At 31.7% G+C, this 19,857-nt stretch overlaps 1 protein-coding gene across 1 annotated transcript in view; it reads right to left on the bottom strand.

The window, feature by feature from the left end:
- Nucleotides 1–16,030, bottom strand: part of LOC129231082 (uncharacterized) — a 58,791-nt gene extending 42,761 nt beyond the window's left edge. The window contains exon 1 of the mRNA XM_054865328.1: nt 15,862–16,030. Within this exon, the coding sequence (XP_054721303.1) occupies nt 15,862–16,030 (169 nt within the window). The remainder of the gene's footprint in view (nt 1–15,861) is intronic.
- Nucleotides 16,031–19,857: the final 3,827 nt, after the last annotated feature.

The following is a 19,857-nucleotide window of genomic DNA, read 5'->3' as shown; positions in this document are numbered from 1 at the left end:
TGTTCAGTATAGTGCTCTTTGAAAGGATTTTCCCTATATTGCTGGAAAAAACGAAAAAAAAAGACTTTTTTTTTTAATCACAAAAAAAAAAAAAAAAAGCTGAAAATCTCAATTTTTCGATTTTTTAGGCTTGTTCCTGAATTAGAAGGTATTCTTCGATTTAAATAATTCTTTTTAATTTCTCAAGGCTTCACCAATCACAACTTTTCCGTCGTAGAACATTAAAAAAAAAACATTGAAACAAAATTTTTAAAAAATCCATAAAAAAACATAAAATTTTCCATTTTTCCGAATTTTTAAGCTCGTTGCGAGATTGGAAGATATTATCCGATTTCAATTTTTTTTTTGTTTTTTACGTCCACCCTAATATCTATATCTATCTATCTATATATATAACATACATCAAGTTATCTTAAAAAGTCAAAATACTATAAAATATTATGACTAAATCAAAAATTATTTTACAAAATGCAAACATCAAGGTTCACAACTTGATAAGGCTATGTTTACTTGAGACAACATAGTACACTCAAACCTGTTTTTATGCGGCGGATAGGGACCGCATTAAAAAATATCGCATAAAAAAAATTATTCGAAACTTCACGAGTAGCTATAAAAAGTTGTTTTCGCAACACAGTTAAAAAATATTTTCACGCGGTGGATAGGGACCGCATAAAAATAATCTGACCTAAAAAATAACCCATAGTGTTATAGTTAGACAAAATCAAAATAAACCGAGTAATGATAATTTTACCGACTCCTGAAAAATTTCCCGAAAAGAAAATTTTTGGGAGGTCACAGTGACTTCTCATCGGGTTGCCCCTGTCGTCACTTGAAGATACTAACTCGCACTCGTTTTATGAATTATTTTCATATACCACACACAAAAAAAAGACAAAAAAAGACCGCACAAAGACAGGTTTGGGTGTATATATATATATATATATATATATATATATATATATATACACACACACACACACGCAAGCTGGGTGTTCAAAGGTTCACTTTCACTCCATGGCTTTTAAAAATAAAGTTTTGTTAATTAAATAAGGACAAGTTACAAAATACTTTAAGAATTACAAAACACATCACGAAAATTATTAATTGCATGTTTATTTTAACGAGTGTCGGTAAGGGTTGCATTCACACACCCCTTGGCTTGTTGAAATAAAATAACATATATTAATCATGGACAAACTACAAAATACTTTTAGAAAACTACAAAATTCATCACGAAAAATATTAACTACCCTAACACTTTCACTCCCTGGCTTGTATAAATGAAATTAAGTAATTTTTTAAAAAGAATTACTAATTTAATAATTTTTATTATTACTTGTTAATTTTTTAAAAATTATTTCCAACTATAAATAAGTGAAATTAAATTTATATTAAATAATAGGGACGAATTTCAAAATTACAAAAAAATATGAAATAAATAAATAAACAAACAAAAATAAAATATGTATAAATGAAAAAATAAAGAAAGCTAGGTTTTTTTCCACGAAAAATAAACAGAAAAAATGCTTATAAGTGGATGCATCCCAGTGTATGATTTTGTCGACGCCCATGTATATCTGTTTGATTTTACCAGGAGCAGGTTAGGCATCGTTCTGATATCTCATTTATTTGTAACTCATAAAGCGAGTAATCGCAAACAAGGCTGTTCTCAAGTTTGTAACATTTTCTAGCAATCATTCAGTGTGATTCCTGATAAGAACAAATTATTTGTGAACGATCCCTTACGGTACGTCGCCTATCCAAGACTTATTAAAATTGGGCTCATTGGATCGCTGATAACTTTCTGAATTTTTAAAATATTGAACGGGAGTTTTATCATGAGTTGAGGAATTTAATTGGTTTTTAGATAATAGAAGCTATAAATTGCTATCTTTCGCGCATGCGTAGTGAAAAGTTAATTAAATGTCCATATTTTAGCAAATTTTCAACATTTTAACTTAAAATTTTAGTATTATACTTGTCTTGTATGCTGTCAAGTTTTCTGAAAGTTTGGTAAGCTTTGATGGAAAACTGCGTGTTATGATCCTAAAACTTTCAAATAAAATTATTTGTTTTGATAGACATGCCTATATCTTCGTGAATAGCAGTGATACTTTCTCGAAAGTATGTGGAATAATTGTACATAGTGAGCTAACCATGTTTTGAAATTTACAGCTTATTCTCAGCTATTTACGATGAATGATGATCAAAAAACAGTTTTGGTTTCCTCAATTTGTTCTTGACCCCCGAAACGCAAGGGTGACAAAACTTTTATTGGAAAATGGCATCTGGAGCATACATTTCATGTGACAAAAGTTACAAAGCAATTGGCCTCTTATTTCTTGAGAAATCCTTAAAAATGTGAATTTTTGAAAGTGTCTCAGTACTTTTAGTCATATAGTGTACTCGAATACAAGGAACCATTATGTATCATAGTGTAAAAAATTACCGCTACCAAAAAAAAAAATTGCTTCAAAAATGATGATTTGTACGTGTTGTCTGTGAGACCGTACGATTACGCCAGCAACAACACTGAAAATCATTTTGTGTAACCTTACTTCTTAAAATCGATGGCAGCTTAGCGCCTCGACTGCTCTGGTGCAACTTAACTGACATAACTGGTGTAAAGTTACATATCGCTTGTAGAAGGTTACACCATGGTAATTTAACTATAGCGTAACGACTCACTCCTTTCTGCGTAATATTGCACCAGAATTTTCTGTATGCTTACAGAGAAATTGCTTGAAAGGTTTCAAATTAGCAAAAATTTAGCTTTCATCTGACTTTCTTGTACTGGTACTCATTTTTAATGGTAAGTAGACTTATATTTCAAGTTAACTATTCGATAATTTAAATTATCCAGATATATATTAAATGATCAAGTAATAATTTCTTTCTATGCGTTTTAAATTGAAAGTACAAAAATAAATTAGTAGATTACAATGCTTGAAATTTCGTTGTAACAGTATTTAAGAAAATCCTAGAATAATCCTCTTTACAGCTCTTTTGCTTCTTATTATTCGTTTAATCAATATTCATCAAGTTCATGCTTTTTCACCCAACCAATATACACTAATTATTTATTTATTTTAACGTACAAACAAAACATTTTTATTGCAGTAAGAGAGGAAATATCCTGATTGGTATCCGAACATACAACGCGAGTCTTGCCGATAAGTCGCAAAGCATGAGCTTTTCTCGCTCGGCCACAAAAGCCGGTTTTCGTTCCGCTAATACGAGTTTACCTGTCCTGCGCCAATTCTGACCTTTACGCAGGCGCTTTGAATTCTATTGAAACCATAGTGCAAGGTTCCTCCCACTATTTGAGTTTTAAATACAATGATACTACACAATCCAGAACTCGTGTAACATTGCACTTTTTTTTACAGTGAAGTATAAATCATTTTTTTTTAAATACAAGATAGAAAGCTGATACTTCATGCAATAGTGCATATAATGACTCGAATATATAAAAATTAATGGCCAAAGTTTAAAATACCTGGAATAAAGTTCCAGACAAAGTTCTTGGAATAAAGTTTCATATGTGTAAAAATGTCTCATTTGTGCAAATGAATTGAGCAATTTTTTGATGTAAAACAGAAGCAACACCCTCAAAGCTATTGTACAAATATCTAAAGTAAAAAAACTAATAATTATTAAATCCATTTATAATGAATTTTTCGCTTGGTTTAAAGCCATCCTGCCTTTCCGGTTATATTGAGCCACGAAAGAAATGCGATGCAAAATAAATGATTTCTAATTCGTCGCCTCAGAGCAACAATAAAAGACATCTAATTCCAGGAATTATAGTAAGAGATCTTTCTGTTGCTTTGAGCCGACGAAATATTTAAAGACTCCCCCTTTCGTACTTCACAGCATCACATGAGGCAGTGAGAAGCAAGGGATGTAAGTGGGTTTTTTAAAGTTTTGAGTTAAACGCGTTTACGGATAAGGTCCTAGGTAAGCTTTTATTGAAAAGTTTTTCTAAATCATGCTGTAAAACAGCACCTATCAAGGCTACTAGTACTATCTCTTGCCCCAAGACAGAGGGGAGATTCACCTACCATTTGTACTGGTTCAAAGGTGGATTCAGGGGAGGGTCAAAGGGTTAGCTGAGCCCCGCCCCCCTGTGACAAGAATTTTATTATGATTATTATTAAACTTCAATTTTTCAAATCCGAAAAAATTAAACTTGAAATCAATGTTCACCTTTTTTTCCCCATGATTCTGTAAAGCATTTCTTCTCAGCACGCCATAATTCAAAGGATTGACTGGTTACGTTTACTGAACTGTTGCACTTTTCAATTTTTTTTTCATTTCGAAAAAAACAATCATCGATAAATGAGCAACAATGAGCTTAATGTTTCTTAAAAGCACTGTTCCCCTTTAACATCATGGTGTGTGTGTCTTGTGTGTGTTGTTCCCTACTATATAAGTTGTATAGTCAGGTTAACGTGACTAGGTTAACTATTATAGGTTAACGTGACGAGCCTGTCTTCCTTTAAGAGATGTGTTTTTATGAAAATATGAGGAAACATGATTCACATGGCGCAAGTTGCACCATTAACCGTTTACCCGCCAATGTTCCAAAAATGGAACATCATATTTAAGTGAAAATTTTCCCAAGAAATAACGTTAAAATAAACAAGTTTTTTTTAACACAGTTTAGTCTTATTTCAAAGTATTTTTTGATTTCCTGCTTGATTGTTTATATGTTTTCAATTATTTATTGCGATTTTTCAAAGATGAGTATTTTTTTAGCTTTTTGCAACTTTTTCTTATAAAATTTACCAAAAATTGGTTTTTTCAGAAAATGTGATGATATTTATTATAGTTGTGAAAAATACTTCAATGTATGATTTTAAAATGCTTGTAGAAATGTACAATGATATTTCCGAAAGGTGTACCCCTTCAAAATAGCATGTTCCAATTTTGGAACATTGGCGCTTTTAGGGAGTCAAATTTCCTAGAAGTAAATCGTTCGACTTCTAAGGGGAAATTTCATTTTTCGTAATATATGTTTCTTTTTTTTTCCTCATTTTAAATGTACTCTGATGTAGATGTTGGCAAAACCAAGTAAGTTTATATTTTGAAAGGATATGACGTTTCGTTAGCAAAGAAAATAATAACAGTCTTCTGTTTGACGGACTATATGGCTCCGAATCCACACCTGCTCGGACAGCTGCATTGTCACGTAATAATAAAAAATAATATTAGTGAGAGTTTTATTCTTCATATTTTAAATGCAGTTCAATAATTCGCTAGCTTTGTTTTCGTGCGAAACGAAATTCTGTTTGACGTATACCAACGGTTCATAAATGTTAAAAAATGTCTACAAGATTTCTTACTGTAGAACAAGCTGTGGCTTATTTAGAGACATTGTCAGATTCGGATTTGTCAGATGTAGATATATGCCAATTACCCCCTGAGGAACTAGGCAATATCACTGAGGAAGAATAGATGTTGACAGAGATGAAATCCTACAATTTTTTGGTTTGTTGCTATTGAGTGGGTACCATTCTGTTCCTTCTGAAGATATGTATTCGAGCAGTGCAGAAGATACATCTGTGCCAATTGTACTAACAGTTATGCCTCAAAATCGTTTTCGAAAAATAAAAAACAACTTTCATTTGATGGACAACCATGAATTAAAACAAAATGACAAACTAAGTAAAGTTTTCCTTATTTACGAAGAATTGTGTAAAAACCCTGAACAATTTGGTGTATTTCATGAAAAATTAAGCATAGATGAATCTATGGTTCCCTACTACGGTCGGCATTCATGTAAAATGTTTATTAGATGAAAACCAATAAGATTCGGCTTCAAAATTTGGATGCTGTGCTCTTCAAGTGGATACCCATATTCCATGGAGATTTATTCAGGCAAAAAAGAAGGATCCCCTGATGTGCAATGAGGATCCAGAGTTGTAAATGATCTATTATCAGTTTTGACTGACACGTCTAAGCATGAAGTATACTTTGATAACTTTTTTACATCATATGACTTAATTTCTCAGCTATCAAAAAAAAAGTGTACGAGCAACAGGAACAATTCGTGAAAACCGAACTGTCCATTGTCCACGGAAATCCAAAAAAGCCCTTTCTAAAGAAGATCGCGGAAATTTTGACTATCGATCTGATGGATCAGTGTACATGTGCAGCTGGAAAGATAATGCAGTGGTTACAGTAGCATCTAATTGTTATACACATGAGCCACTTGCATCTGTAAAATGTTACTCAAATGCGCAGAAATGCAAGATAGATGTGCCACAACCTCATCTTATCAAGAGATACAATGAAGGAATGGGGGATGTGGACGTCTTGGATAAACTTTTAGGGAGCTACAGACCTCATTTGAGGAGTAAAAAATGGTGGTGGAATCTTTTTAGTAATGCGCTGAATATTTCAGTTGTAGCTAGTTGGTTACTTCATTGTGATTTACACAAAGTCAAGATGAAGCATTTAGAGTTCCGAAGAGAAATAACAACTCACCTCCTAAGAAGAAAAGTACGAGTGGAAAGTCCTCCAGGGCCTCGTTGTCATTTACATAAACAATCAAGAATGACGGACATTATATTATATCTGCATCCCAAGGACGTTGCGCGGTGTGCAAAAAAATACGACTAAGAAATGTTTCCATTGCGACAAACGACTTCACCAGCAACGCTTCCTTTCATATGATGGGCATTAGATATTTCAGTATTGGATTTTCTGAATTCTGATATGTACACAAATGCAATTTAAAATATTATTTTTTCCGCAATAAAGTATGCTAAGATAAAAACCGCATTCAAAACCTCTTAGTTTAAAAAAATTCTCTGAAAAAAAAAACTTCATGCAAAACGCCAATGTTCCAAAAATGGAACACACTGAAAATCATAGTAAAAAATTTTTTCTGGAAATTTTATTTTATTTCTGTATTTACTAGACATAAATAGACATAATTTCAAAAAATTACTCAAATTTGATCATCCGTCAATAGTTCGGCGGTTAAACGGTTAAAAAATTTAGTGGCGGAGGGGGGGAGGTACTCTTTAGCATATGAGGGGGTGTGACATCACCCTTGAAAGGAACTGGCAGCCCTGATTAAACGAGGGCTAACACGTTGTCCATTGCAACTTGACCCCCCTTACAAAAATTTCTGGATCCGCCTTTGTACTGGTTATCTCAACATTTTTAATTTTGCCACTTACATCTCTTTGCCTCTAACTGCCTCACATGATTTCTTTTATCAATAATATTGCATAGAATATTGCAATACAACAGAAGCATTTTCAACAACTTCAAAAATAACTTCCTAGTAGTAGCTGCAGAATTATTTAATGATACAGTTTGCTGTTTACAATATTGGCAAAAAATTCTGATGAACAAAGATATGATTGATATAATTATTTATCTGATAATTTTTTATCTGTTATAATTATTTATAAACGATCCTCTCGACTTTGCACAATTTTTTAACGCGAAAATAGTATCCAGCTCACAACATCCAGCATCGAGCCCGTGGCATTCATTTGAATTTTGACGTCGTGAATTCAAGTTATGGTTGCAAAAAAGCCATTAGTAGAAGCAAGAAACCCAACGAGTAGGGTCCTATCGCAATAGGTGATTGCGAAAAACATAATTTGAATTCAAAATCTCAAAATTCAAATTAATTTTTTCTTTTCTTTTCTTTTCTTTCAACCAAATGTACTAAAAATGTTGAAGCTGCACAAAGCTAAGCGGCATGATTCTGAGTTACCCTAACTGACTCTAATTAAAAAAAGAAAAACAAGTGCAAACATTATCTATATTCTCATAGCAAACAAAAATATATTTCAATTTCTCCAACAAATCATTTCATATTTCTCTAGATAAAAAAGACTGAAAAAGAAAACCGTTTCCTTCCTCAGATGCGTTTAAGTATCAAAAACTCGTAAAAAATTCAGACAAACTATCCGGAATTTTATGGTATAAGTTCTTTTAACGACAAAAAGAAGAATCCGGAATAGATTCGGACAATGCCCTTTTTATTTTCACATTTTATCACGCGATATTCCAATACTCTTCTCCAGCCCTAGAAGCCGAAGTTAGTTTCATTGTTATAAAGGTTTTGATGTAACTCATTGTTATATCTGCGTTTATGTAATTCTACAGAAATGAATGAGCCTTAAATGTTTCAATTCAGGTCAAAGTTTAGCCTGACATAGTTATAATATTAATATATCCGACTTATAATCAAGATTTGACTATTATTTCTTAGTAATATAATGCGCTTATATTTGTTATCTTGAAATAAGGAATTTTGTATCTACCACAATGTAATTTCTAATGATTTTTAATTAGAGTAAAACATCGATTAACCCAAGTGATTGGGACCCAATCATTTTTGATTAATCCGAAACTTCGGACAAAAGAGGGACTCAATAATGGCTTTCAGGAGATCGCTGAAACTCTGGACTCAAATATGTACACTTTTGCAAAATAACTATAAATGTCTATTTTTCCACTATATTATGCTCTGTAATTATACACAATAAATTTGCTCAATATATTTCACATTAGTCAGAAAATACAATGTGATTGACGCAAACAATACAATGAAATCCCGTTACAGCAAATACCAATGCAACGAAACATCCGTTTCAACGTAATAAATATACAATTCTATTTTAATTGCCATTACATAGATTGAATTCCATTACAGCGAAATTCCCATTACAACGAACAAAATTTGCGGTCCCTAGAAGTTCGTTGCAACGGGATACCACTGTATATGCTCGGAACATTCATCGTAATGCACTCAACACAGTGTTTTCTATTTTTTCCAACAAAAAAATATGCAAAGAGGTTATAACCAGTGCTTAATTTTTATGGGAGCTCACAGGAACTCGGCACCAGCACTTCTTTTAAATTTCGCGTGAATTTTTACATTTTTGACAGAATTCCGGTTATTTCAGCATTAAAATATGTTCTGAAGACTCCTTCTGTATGCTTCTGCACTTTTTTTGCCTGAAATTAAGCACTGGTTTAACATGTAACTAGCATGAAACTTTTAAATAATGTCTTAATTTTCAAAAATCCTCACTAATTTTCAATATTTCCATCTAACTTATGCATCAATTAATTGAGTGCACGTTGAAGTAACTCCCGAAGAATTGGTATCCTGTGAAATTAATGTTGTGGTGAACTGACGTGGAGTCCAACGAGCATAGTAACTTAGAATCTATGCAGAATTTAAAAAGTTTAGTATAACTTTTCTTGCCAGTAGAATACTAACTCATGCAATTCAATAACGTACCAGCCAACTTTAAAAGTGTACCAATTAAAATTTTAAGAGCGCATCATCTTACTACAAATTAACTATGAGAGGAAATCTGGAAGAAACAAAGAATGAATAAACACGGTTAACGTCTGAAGTAAACAAATTAGTTTACTTTTCGACTTCGGAGGCATACCAGTTAACATGGGAAATAAATGATAAAAATTCCAGTTAAAACTCTGAGAGAGTATCGGTCAAGATCTGCAAATAAACTACAAAATCTGCAGCAAACAAAGAGCGCACCAACTAACTTTAAAAGCCTAAACAATATTCTGAAATAAAATAAGCTTCTAACACCTAAATGAGATTCTGTTTTAAAAGACACAAGACACCGTTCGGGCTAATGAGGTTTTTGAATTAATGATGGTTTACATTCAGATACAGGTATACAGTATAAAATTCTATGGTTGCCAAACAAAACTTTCCAATTTTTTAAAACCATATTTATATACCTTATGGACAAAGTGCAAAGGATGCACCGATAAGCAAAGCCGATTAATGATCATAATGATTATGTTTAATTCGACCAGATTCTCTATGTATTTTTTTCTTCCATCATTGCAACTTTAGAAATAGTTAATAGTTTATTTCTAAAAACCGATTTTTTTTCACTTTACTAACTTTCCCTAAGTAATTTCAAATTTTCATCCAATTTCTTTTAGCCAATTTTCATGTTATTGTTAATAAAATTACAAAATTATTAAACATTTAAAACTCATGAAAATTGAAAAATATGGGGTAGCCTGTGGTCAACAGGCTAATTTAGAAGCACTTTTACGTAAATTTTTTTTTTTATTTTTTATTAGTAGAAATTTAATCCAAGACTTTTATTCTTTATGAAAATTACTATAAGGTTATCTAAAAGCAGTATGCTAAAGGAGAAAAGTATCGGTACACGAAAAGAAAAAAGCGTCATTGTGTACATATGCATGTATATTTAAAATAGAGAAAAATAAAAAAAAATAATAATAACATTATTTCAACTATCAGTTTATAAAAAAAGAATAATTATAAAGTATGTACATGAATGTTTTACATTTTAAATGATATTTAATAATTATCAGTTTTTTGTTGAGCTCAAAATTAATAATTTAAAGAGTAAGTTGTAAAATGTATGATGTAATCATAAGTAAAGATAAAGGGAACAAAATAACTCTAAATGATAAAATGTGTCATCAAAAGCTGGGGTGAGGGAACAATACTATAAACTAAATAATTCTGATTTTCTTTAAAGCATTAGGAAGCTCTTTCTTTCTTGTTGGAGAGGGTTAAAGAGAGGTTGCCGTCAATGAACCACATAAGAGTTTTCGATTTTTTTTAGAAAGGAAATAAAACTCTAATTTCACGTTAATTATAGGAAAAATTTCTCAGTATATTTCTCTTTTAAAAATAATATTCACATTCATGATAAATATACACAATAAAGAATGAAAATTAAAAAAAATATTCTGGCATGTGGTTCATTCATGGCTACCGATCGCTATGGATGGACCATCGTGTTTCCATCGATGGATCACATTCTTAAATTAAAAAATCAATGCGTAACTTACAAATATTTGTAACAGGTGATCAATAAACACTACAAATAACAATAAGTGAGAGAGAAATAGATGTTTTTTCTAAAATGTTTTATTTTTGGATAAAAGGAACAGAAAAAAAAACCCAGCACTCACACAACACACAGCTGTTGTCATCACATCTGGTTCGGCACTTGATATTTTCCCAACCTGTGCAACACTGGTCTTAGCTAACATCTTTTCAGCCTCTTTTGAACTGTTGAGAATTTTTTTAAATCGATTTTGAAAATTTACATTCGAAGCAAGATTGAGCTTGCTCTCTTAATGTCAGAGAACATTTTTGACCATTTTATTACTGAAACCAAAAGACTCAAACTACCAGAGAATATAGTACTAGCAGACTTTTTGTCTTAATTAAATCTGTGGGACATGTTATTTTTCTTAGCCTCTTAAAAGGCCAATTCCCCCAACTTTTCGGATATAATTTCAAAAACTTATATTCTAGTTTCAAAATATGGTTCACTAATCATATTCTTATTTCGGAGGGCTTATCTCCTAAATTTTTAATAAGTGACTAAGGCAACAACAAACCGGTTTTATTTTCCATGCGACTGCTTAAAGTTGGTTTCATTACTCGATATTGTAGGCAGACTTCGCCAAGGCCCATGCCACCATTTCGATAAGCTACTGTAGCACGTTACATGCTCTTACTTGTCCACTGGCCATATTTCACTAACTTTGGAATTTTTTTCTGGAATAGCCAAAGTATTTGAAACTGTAATGTTATAATTTAAATTTTTAATCAATTTTATTTAAAACAATTTCTTGAAATTATAATTAAGTATAAGAATTTTCATGACTTACTGAGATTATTGTTTGCATTTTCATATTTATTTTAAAACAATTGAGCAATTTTCAAAGGTAATTGAGCTAAAGTTACAGCAATATTTGAGATTTTCCATGAATGAACCACTTTATGTGGTTTATTCGAGGGAACACCTAGTGGTCCAATGATAGCAACTGCGTCATTTTGAATATTCTTATTGGTGTTGCTGCCGTGATGAATCATGATGAAACATGAAGCATGGGAAATTGTACTTGAAAAGGCATTCTGTTAAGTCAATGTTCACGTTTAATTGAACAGTGATGTTCAAAGCATGTTATAACTAAATGAAAATCTCAATAATTAGTAAGACAATGGTAGAAATCTTTTCTGACCGATTAACAATAAGATTAAATAATTTTAGCTACTTGACGACTCTGCAGAAGATTGTTTCCAGACAAAGGAAGGTATTAAAACTGATTACGAGTCTGCACAAACTCTGGTGCGAGAAATATCTTCGCGGTCCAGTCATGGAACTGGTTCATTGACGGTGACCTTGGCCTATATTTCTTTATTTCTGTCAATCAAAAAATAAATAGAAATAACATTAATAACATAAAAACAAAAAGGAGCTTTAAGGCAGATGATGAAGAGGAAGGGGGGAGGGGCATTTCATAATCATGTTTCATAATGATGTTTAAAAGACAGAGCATTTATTTGTTCAATTTTTTCTTACATTAGATAGCTTTTGAAGTAAAGTATTGATTCAAAAACAACACAAGTGTCATAAAATGCAAAATTTTATGATACAATTTAATGGGAAAAACAACCGATTTTGTTTTCAAAATTAAATTGGTCAAAACAATATTGTTTAAAATTAGTCTGAAATCTTGTGAAAGAGCAGCCTAACACATGCCCTATAAATCTCATAGTAAAACATTGATTACTAATACTTTTATAATGCTTATATGACCGTTTCTACAGCGCATGCAAGTGAATTTATTGGAAACAATTTTGAAAATTTAGATCAGTAGCATTCTGAATTTCATCCTAAACTTTCTCATCCTTTACTTATTCTTTTTTGAATGTAAATTATCAATCTGAGTGAATCCCAATGAATTATATAACGAAATGTTTCTTGGAGACCTATCCAGTTAGACTGATTGACATTTAAAATAAAAGTACGTAAAACAAAAAAATTTTCTCTGCTAATTTACACGCATGTTTAAAATTATAAGCACTGTATATTTTCGAAGAATTTAATGTGCTCTGCATCTTAATTTATTTCATGTTATGCATGATGTGATAAGCAGTTACCCTAGTTAGGGCCCCAATCCTTTATCATTATATACAGTCGGATCCTTTATTCATTCGTTGAAAATTAGCAGACACTGAACGATACACTGTTAAAATAGAAGGTGACAAACTGGTGCCGTTTGGAGCCCTACAGTGATAAACTCTTGCCTTTTGGGGCGGCCCTACGGTGAACAGGTGGTATTTTTTGGAGACTTAGGGTGCAATGGAGGCTTAGAAACATGATTTTGGTGCCATTTAGCTCCGCACTGGGTGAATGGAGTTTATTAAAGTGCCAAAAGAACAACTTTTTCAACTCGAAAAGTGGCTCGTACCTTGTGCTCTGACATAATGTTTTCTACTAGTTTAATGGTGGCATTCTTGAAAATGTCTATGAAAAAGGTGCTGGTACATTCTGGGATTGAATTGAGTACGAAAAAGGATTACAGCTTAAGCTTCTTTTGAAACATTCCTCGTGGTGCGGCCTGGCTAACGCTAAATCCTCTCCTTTTACCCCTTACGGATGTTTGATCAGACCTGTATCTGTTCAGTGGCTTTGGGAAGGTAAAGTATGTGGGCCATGAGCGCCACCGGACCAGATCTTATATTTGAATCCACGGCTACTAGAGTCGTATTGGTTAAGAACAGTTAGTATGGGGATTGTAGGGGCACCACTCTTCACTCGTCAACGGTGGAGGAGTAGCGATGAAACCCAAGTCGGAAATGGCCGTGATTGCCCTGTTGTGTCCCCCCCCCCTATTCTCTTTGGCTTTGAGAAATTTATATATTGACATGCAAGTGGGCGTGGTTTTGTTGTTTTTTGAGATAATTTGCATTGAGATCACATCCTTTGTCCCCTCCCCTTGAAAAAATAGAAATGACGGGCCTGGCCATTACTCTGCCTGGAAGCTATCTTTTTCACCTCTTGACATTTTAACCTTTTGAGATTCGCCTATCTTTTTTATGATGGTAGGATAAAAAACTTACTAATGCAACTTATTGTAAACTAGATTTAGGACGCGAAATAAAACTATAAAAATTCTAGTTCTCTGCAGTAGTTTTTTTTTTTTTTTTTATAGGTATTCAATGGACTAGGTTAGACAATAATTCCTTACACTTGAGCAGTGATTAAGGATTTTATTGTCATAAGGAGTATTTGGAAAACTGCAAGCTAGCTTAATATGCTCCTATGGTTAACAAATTAGCTCCTGTCAAAGTGCAATGAAGTTGTTCTGCAATGCCATTGAAGAGATTGTTCGCTTATGTGAATAAAACCACGTAACCATATTCCCAACAGATATTGCTCATGATAACGTGGTGGGAGTAGGAACAGTTAGCACTAGTGGTAACATACTCATGCAAAGGTAGTTGTATGCGATTTTTTTATAAATAAGTACCCTTTTAAATATGCCGTCTATAGCGGTGCTGTTGCCGTTTCGCGCACGCATGACGAATACTTACTTTTAGTCGGTCACAGACATCAGTATGGAAACATTCATTAGTGTTTACGATTATTAATGCGCAATTAAAACGTTTTTGCCTCATAAAAACAACACCGATGGTGAAATACGTATTATTTTTTTGTTTTCTACATCCAAAGACGTGAAAGTTGAGAAACTTCACGAGCACACTAGCGATCACGAAGAAAAAAGAACGGAAGGAACTCAAGTTGGAGCATTTAAAAACAATCATGAAGTCAGGGCTGAGATCCAGACCATCACCCTCCGCATACCCCTGATTTGGCACTCAGTGACTACCACTTGTTCCTTCACTTCCTCAAGCATGAAGGCCTGGCAAAAATGATGATTTTGAAATTTTCTTGTGACAATAGTACATTAGGCGCTAGACTACTACTATGAAATCTGGCTGTACGACATATGTGCGTTAAGTCTGGTGGTGATCATCTTGAAAAATAGATAAAAGTACAATTTTTCTCATAAAAATTAAGTTGTTGAAACAATTTCCATGTTTTGTTTCTTTCTTTTTTGTTTTTGTAAATCAAGCCAGTTATTAATTACAAAATACGCCTCATGTACGGGAAACACGTTTTTTCTTGCATAATTGATCTACAAGTATAATAAAATTATTATGGAGTCAAAAAATAAAATAAAAATCATGAAGTTGTGTTTAATCTTACCCTTTTTTTACCATCTCTCACATTTAGAAAAAAATGACTACATTCACACATTTTCTTCCCTTTCATCAAAAGATACACTAAATAAGAACTTAATTTGTATTAAATACGCATTCCAAAGCAATATGTACTGTCTCGTTTTCAATGTCTCGTTTTCAAAATATATGGAAAGAATAGCAGGATAAGTGTTTGCGCATGCTTTTCATACTGTTTCTTGTGTATATACACAAAACTTTATTAAATATAATTTCCTGTTTAAAAAAAATAGTTTTACTTTCGAAAAAGTATATGCATCTGAAAAAAAAATTATACAAAATAAAGTGTTTGTAGCTTAAACAAAATGCACGGGATGTTAGAGAGCCATAAACAAGTAACAAAAGGAAAGACTTTGTAAGGTAAAAGACTTTTCAAGAGAACATGTAGAAAGGAAGAGTGATAAATTAGACACAGAAAGAAAGATATAAATAAGACAAAAATAGAAAGATAAATAAGTAACAAACGAAAATATTGTAGAGACATAGCTTGGAAACATGAATGGAAGGTAGAACAAACGGTAATTTTCTGCGTTAAAAAAATTTTAAGACACTATAGACATCCGTAAATATATTGCAAGATTTACTTGTACTGCTTTGATTTTTTTTTTCACATTGAGTTAAATGCACCTTATTAAGGGAACATAATTAATATATGACTATTCACACAACTATTTTTCTATATCAGATTCACATGTTTACTATTTATTGTAATTCGAAAATGAATTTCCGTTTATGGATTAATAACTATTACTTACCAATAGCTTCTTGCGCTTGGTTAATTAGTTTCTCTCCTTCCTCTGCAATTGGCTCTATAAATTCTTGCGCTTGATTCATTAACATATCTGTACCATCAGCCATCATTTGAGAGGGATCAATTGAATTTAGCGCATTCATTGCATTTGTTATTGAATTATTTCCATCCATTGTTGCTTCTCCGGCGGGAAATGCTTTAGTGTTCGAGCACCCCATTGTAAAAAATATACAAAACAATGTTATCCTTGAGCGAAAAAAAAAAGTATCAATTTAGTTTTAGATGTCAATCACGTTAGTTTCGATGACACTATAAGTATTCACAAAATAATCATTTATGAAGAACACAAACTTTGCTTTGCTTAAAATAAAATCCCATCAACGTCATAAAATCTTAAACATCCAAATTCAAACTTGTTTTGTATAGTCCGTATACTCTCGTGAAGAAATTCTACTACGCGGAACTAAGTGGTGTTACCGCTGAAGTGCGGTCAAAGCTTTTCCAAAGTGCTGCGTGTGTGTTAGTATATAAGAGCCCCGCGATCGATTTTTACCTTTATTTTAGTTTCTCGACATCAGGTGGTTGGATAGCCGTAGTTAAAAGTGACCACCTCGAAAAGGACCGCGAACAGCAAAACCAAAAACTGTTCTTGTGACTATCAGTTGCCTGTTTGATGGAAGTTTGTCTGCTCGCTCAATTTATTTTTCGGGGAAAAGCATTTTTGAATAAATTCATTGGGGTGACTTTTTTTTTTTTTTTTTTCGCCTGGCTGTTGGAAATGTGCTTTTATGAATAATTCATGATGGGGAAGGGGACTTCCGTATAGGAAGATTAAAATAGTGGATTCTAAACGCAAAATTATTCAAGGGAATGTCATGATTGATTTTGAAGTCGCTCTAGAATTAGATTGATTGTTTATTTGGTGCAAAAATAAATCGTGAAGTATTAACATATTTTTCGTATTTTGTACGCTGACGAGGAAATGTATTCATAGCCTTAAAGCAGTGATATACAATTAAATTATGAAAATCGTTATAGAGTGCAAATTAATATTTTTTTATTCTTCAACATCACGAAGGAAATGTTTTGGAAGTTAAAAGCTACAAATAAATACATAGAAATCGGAAGGAGGAAGAACGCAAAATATTTCCAGTTTTCTTTTAAACTTTTCCAATCAGTAACAATAAATGTCAAATCTTGTAAAAAAAACATCCCAAAATTTAGCATTCGGTAAAAAAAAAAGAAAAAAAAAGGCAATTATAAATTAATTTTTCTTTTTCTATAAATATAGGGGAAAGTGTTGTAACTTGGGACGCTTTTACCTTGAGACACTGCTAATTTCAAAGCATATGTTTTTAGCAGCCATATTTTTTGTCATCTTTAATAGCAACCTTCACCACTAAATGATGCCACCGTAATAATTGACATCAAAAGAGTTAAATTGATGATTTTGTGAGAGAAAGAAAATTTCATAACTACAAAGTAAATATTTTCTTCATTTTATTTCGTTTTCTGTCTTTGTATTTATAAAACTAATCAACTGAATTTTATTTTGTTATAAAAGAGAAGTACTTTAAATATTTTGGTTATGAGAAAATTATGATAGTGCATCTAGATTGACCACTATTTCGGTTTTTCTTAAATCACGTGGTGATTGTACCTTGAGACAGCCAAACATATTGTTCCTTAGGACACGTCCCAAGGTGCAACATATGCATGGTTCTGAATAATAAAGATATGTTTAGGAACATGGAAAAATGTTCTAGTTTGATGTAGTCTTTTAAACACATTTAATGTTAGATAATAATTCATCAATTCATTATTCATGATTCACAATTTATTATTCATGATTTAAATGATTACAATGAAAAAAAAAAGGTGCTGCTAAGTGTTTTAGAATGAAGTTTAATTTATCATAATAAATATTTTACATATTGTTTAAACCCTTCTTTCACTTCATTTGCCAGTAACTATAAATTTTGACACCTTTCGTATGAACAAATCTTTGGAAACTAGAATTTGGAATGTGGGTCAAAGTGAAACAGTAAAGATGACTGAGCTTTTTCAAAATTAGCAAATTGGAGCTTTGTTTTGAAAATTACAGTACATAAAGAAAGAACAATGTATTTTATAATAAAACTTGCATTGAAACATTATTTTTTATGTTTTGAAGTTAGTTTCTGCTTTGAAAAAAAAAAAAGAAAAAAAGTGGAAAATTTTTCTTTTTTTTTCCTGGGGTAAAGTGGAAAATAAAATATATTTCTAACAAAATATTTTCTATTCAAATATAAAAAATATTTTCGATCAAATGAATGAGTAAATAAAAGTTGAGCAAATAAATGAAAAGATAATGAAATAAATAAAACGAAGGATTAAATCAATAAATTAATTAACATAAGAAGAAAAATAAATGAATAAGTAAAATAGTGAATGGATAAGAAAATAATGAATGAATAAATTTTTAAGAGAATTTTTAAATGAAGGAATGTACATGAGAGAATAAATTAATAAATGAATACTTAAGTGATTTAGTTGTTGATTGAATGAGTAAACGAAATAAAATATTTCACTTTACACCATCCACTTTGCTCCTAAATATTTGAAATACAAATAAGCGTTATATTAACTAAATAAACTCTACATCGAATGTTAGGTCTCAATTAATATTTAAAATTTTAATAACAAGAACTTTATCGTTTATGATTACAAAATAGTTTTTGACTTACAGCAAAATATTACAATATGAGCACACATTTTTGAAAATTGCGTGTATTATCATTAACTTCATTCTTCAGAGATAATTTTTACCTCACTGGAATGGACTACGTGTGCTACTGCATAGTTAGAGTATTACCAGATAGGTGGCGCTAAAAGCAGAGTAAAAATTTCACCATTTCACTTTTCCCCGCTATTTCACTTTGCCCCCACATTCCCCTGTATAAATAAGTTTATGTGCAAAAAACGTGACGAAAATGTTCTTTAAAGTGGAAAGCTATGTAGCTCAAGCGATAAAAATAATAATTATCATATTGTGGGGAGTATGGCTACAAGTAGTTAATTACAATAATATTTTTTTTCATACTGTTTTGATGAAAACTCAACAAATGAATGTTTGTTCATGATTTTGGGGGAAATGAAGACTTACTAAATTAAACTAATTCAAATTAAACTAATCATTTAACTAATACAATGAAGCACCGTTTATACGTTTCTCTTTTATACGTTTTTATCAATTATGCGTTTTTTAAATTTAGTCCCTGCAGAGTTTAATACATATTAACGTATACCTATTATATGTTTTTCTCATTAGTACGCTTTTTTCATACAATCCCTTCAGAAACAATAAATAGTGCTTTATTTCTAAATTTTATTTCATTGGAAGTATTTATATTCCTTTTTACACAAAAATGTTCAACAAAAGTGAAACATTACATTTTTTCCAAATTTGCAGTTATCTACTTGTAGTACGCAGCCGACGATATTTAACTTACATACGAAATTTATGCATTCTTGAAAATCGCAACTAAGAGTTAAAAACAAGCGGTAGTGTGAGAATAGAAAGAACTTGTTCCGCATCGTTTTCATTCGTTTGCTTCTGGCAAACCCTCGTAGTTCAGTTATGGAAAAGGAATTCCTCCGAATATGTTGGGTCACATTTCTGGCGTTAGAAAACTATGCCGCACATCATTTCTCTACTGCTCAAATTAATCTCAAGATTTCATTTAGAGAATTAGATGCACATACCATCACTCAGTTTGAGTAGTTTTGCGGAGCGCTTCTTTTTATTTATAGAATATTATATATTAGAATATTTAAAGCATTATTTCAGAAAATAATGATGAAAGTTTGTTTATTAAGGCTACAGTGGACACATTTTTTTTTTCAGTTATTTATCCTGATGCCTAAAATTTTGTGTGGTTGTATATTTATTACATCTAAAACAATAAAAAAAATTGGCGCAAAGAAAAAATAAATACTTTTTTAGAAATTTAAAATTAAA

This window comes from Uloborus diversus, chromosome 10 (assembly GCF_026930045.1).
Source record: "Uloborus diversus isolate 005 chromosome 10, Udiv.v.3.1, whole genome shotgun sequence".
Taxonomy (NCBI): Eukaryota; Metazoa; Arthropoda; class Arachnida; order Araneae; family Uloboridae; genus Uloborus; species Uloborus diversus.
This window is presented reverse-complemented; position numbering and strand designations above follow the sequence as displayed.